General features: G+C 40.4%; 1 protein-coding gene across 1 annotated transcript in view; it reads right to left on the reverse strand.

The window, feature by feature from the left end:
- The window catches only part of cand2 (cullin-associated and neddylation-dissociated 2 (putative)), a 27,556-nt gene extending 25,416 nt beyond the window's left edge, over window positions 1-2,140 (reverse strand). The window contains exons 1-3 of the mRNA XM_037679692.1: window positions 1,998-2,140; window positions 1,095-1,238; window positions 847-1,001 (exon numbers count right to left, since the gene is read on the reverse strand). Of these exons, the coding sequence (XP_037535620.1) occupies window positions 847-1,001; window positions 1,095-1,238; window positions 1,998-2,065 (367 nt within the window). The 5' untranslated portion in view covers window positions 2,066-2,140. The remainder of the gene's footprint in view (window positions 1-846; window positions 1,002-1,094; window positions 1,239-1,997) is intronic.
- Window positions 2,141-3,006: the final 866 nt, after the last annotated feature.

Below are 3,006 nucleotides of genomic sequence, written 5' to 3' on the forward strand. Positions count from 1 at the left end.
ATTATATTCTATATCTAGATTATATTTCTATATCTAGATTATATTTCTATATGTACATTATATTCTATATCTAGATTATATTCTATATCTAGATTATATTCTATACCAAGATTATATTCTATATCTAGATTATATTCTATATCAAGATTTTATTCTATATCAAGATTATGTTTCTATATCTAGATTATATTCTATATCTACATTATATTCTATATCTAGATTATATTCTATACCAAGATTATATTCTATATCTACATTATATTCTATATCTACATTATATTCTATATCTAGATTATATTTCTATATCTAGATTATATTCTATATCTAGATTATATTCTATATCTAGATTATATTTCTATATCTAGATTATATTCTATATCTAGATTATATTCTATATCTACATTATATTCTATATCTAGATTATATTCTATATCTAGATTATATTCTATACCAAGATTATATTCTATATCTAGATTATATTCTATATCAAGATACTCGGAGCTCTTTACAACACAATCTGTGCCTTCATTGACCTCTTCATACATCACTCTCTCCAAAGTTAAATCATTCTAAAGAGACTAATCAGAGCTTTAGATCACATGACCCGATGGGACACACGTCAGAGGCAATGAGGGGTTCAGTGTCTTGCCCAGGGACACTTGGGCATGTGACTGCTGGTGGATTCGAACCCCCAACTCTCCCATTGGAGGATGACTGCTCTAATAGTAAACATTCAGATTATTAATCTGGAGTCTTTTACAGTTTCCTCGTCGAAGCTTTGAGGCGTCCGGCTGAATCTGGATCATTTCTCGCTCCGTCACAAGAAGACTGAGATGAAACTCTGACCTGAGGAGGACAGCGGCAGCTCTGCGATCACAGCCTTCAGCCCCATGCTGGAAATGTCCCTCAGCTGCTCCTTGTCTGACGTCATGTTTGCACACAGGATGTCCACCATGGCCTCCACCTGAGGCTCCTTCACCTTACCCACCAGAGGAGCCAGACTGAAAAACATCGGACACTGCGCTCAGCGGCTGCAGCAGAACTCTTTCATTCGTTTGGATCGTGAGGTTTCTGAAGACCGGGAGCGTTGTTACCATTTCACAGCCAGGTTCTGCACCTCTCCGTTCTTGTCCTCCAGCAGTCTGAGCAGCATGTCCACCACTTTCCTCTCGCTGTCCTCGTCCAGCTTAATGCTGTCCTTCTGCAGCTCCAGCATCAGGTCGTTGGTGGCCATGAACCTGGACACGTCACGATGACGTTTTAATGTTTTAACTGAAACAAGAAGTCTGACGCCACACCAATGTTCGAAGGCCCCTCTGTGCGATAAATTAAGATTTAAAAGGTTTGAATTGTTTGTTAAATCTTTACGACCTCATGAAATATGCTGCTGCGCTCAGAGCGTGTGTTGTGAATGACTCTCAGCTACTACCACACCACATTCTAGCTCAATATCTGTAAAACTGACTGAGCTACAGACATTTTTGTGATGACTAAGGTCGATTAGCTGTGGCGGCCATCTTGAATCAAAGCTCCAAAAGTTGATCAGTTCTGAAAACTCTGGGATATTTTGCTAACAGACTGCAACTATTTAATACCAAAATTTATATTATAACTATAGAGCTCATATAATGTGACGAGGATCAATCTCAGCTACTACCACACCGATTTTTAGCTTAATATAAGTAAAATGCTCAGAGTTGTTGCCATTTTTGTGCTTTCTAAGATGAGTTGGCTGTGGCGGCCATCTTGAAAGGTTCTACCTTCAAATGTTAAAGGTTTATAGATGGTCATCTAGTAATTACTTCCTGACAGTTTCATTAAAATTCGTCCTGTGGTTCATGAGAAATTTCACTAACAGACAGAAAGACAAAGAACGCCTTCCAGAGGCGGCCGATAAACAAAAACAAATAAAATATTCCTCACATGATGACGTCAGACTTTAAAAGCGTCAACTCACTGCAAGAGCTGCTCACAAACTTTTTTTTTTTCTTCTTTACCTGAAGTCTTTGTCAGTTGATGTCATTTTCTCCAACAAGTTGGAGATGTGGTAGGACACGTTCGACATGCTGGGATTTTAACAGAGACCGTCGCCAAAACAAAAACATTTACTAAAGATTCACCCCGACAACAAGGCGAGGCTGGTGGGCAGAGAGAAGACCCGCAGCGGTGGAACCCGACACCTTGGTGCGGATAAAAATAGACGCCAGGTCAAACTGTTTGTGGGTTTATGGCGCCCTCGTGTGGACAGACGGGGTAATGCGGTAAATTTGTAATTTACATAAATGTGTTTTGGGGTTATGGCGCCCTCGTGTAGACATGCGAGGTATTGCGTCCATGTCGCCATTAGAATTTTTTTTTTTTTGATGTACTGTATAAGATAAGATCCATCCATCCATTTTCTTTACCCGCTTATTCCATTTTGGGTCACGGGGGTCGCTGGTGCCCATGTCCAGCAATCACTGTGCGAGGGGCGGGGTACACCCTGAACGGGTCGCAAGTCCATCACAGGGCCACACAGAGACAAACGAGACAAACAATCATTCACTCTCTCACTCACACCTAAGGACAATTCAGAGTTACCAATCAGCCTAACATGCATGTTTTTGGTCTGTGGGAGGAAACCGGAGTACCCGGAGAAAACCCACGCATGCACGGAGAGAACATGCAAACTCCACCCAGAAAGGCCCCTAGACCGGGGTTTGAACCAGGGACCTGCTCGCTGAGAGGCAGCAGCTCTACCAGTTGCGCCACCGTGCTGCCCATAAGATAAGATAATATAATTAATTTTATTGATCCCGCAGGAAATTATTGTGCCAAAGTTTCAGTACAAAGGAACATACACAAGAATCACAAGATACAAAAATATCAGAGAATATAAAAATGCCAATAATTAAGTTTTAAACAGGTGCAGACAAAAACATTAAAGAGTTTATTGTAGTACAGGATTAATTGATTATTGTCCTATGTGCAGAAAGGGGAGGAGTTGAAAAGCTTGATAGCCACAGG

Source organism: Nematolebias whitei, chromosome 7, assembly GCF_014905685.2.
Source record: "Nematolebias whitei isolate Nwh7 chromosome 7, NemWhi1, whole genome shotgun sequence".
Classification (NCBI taxonomy): domain Eukaryota; kingdom Metazoa; phylum Chordata; class Actinopteri; order Cyprinodontiformes; family Rivulidae; genus Nematolebias; species Nematolebias whitei.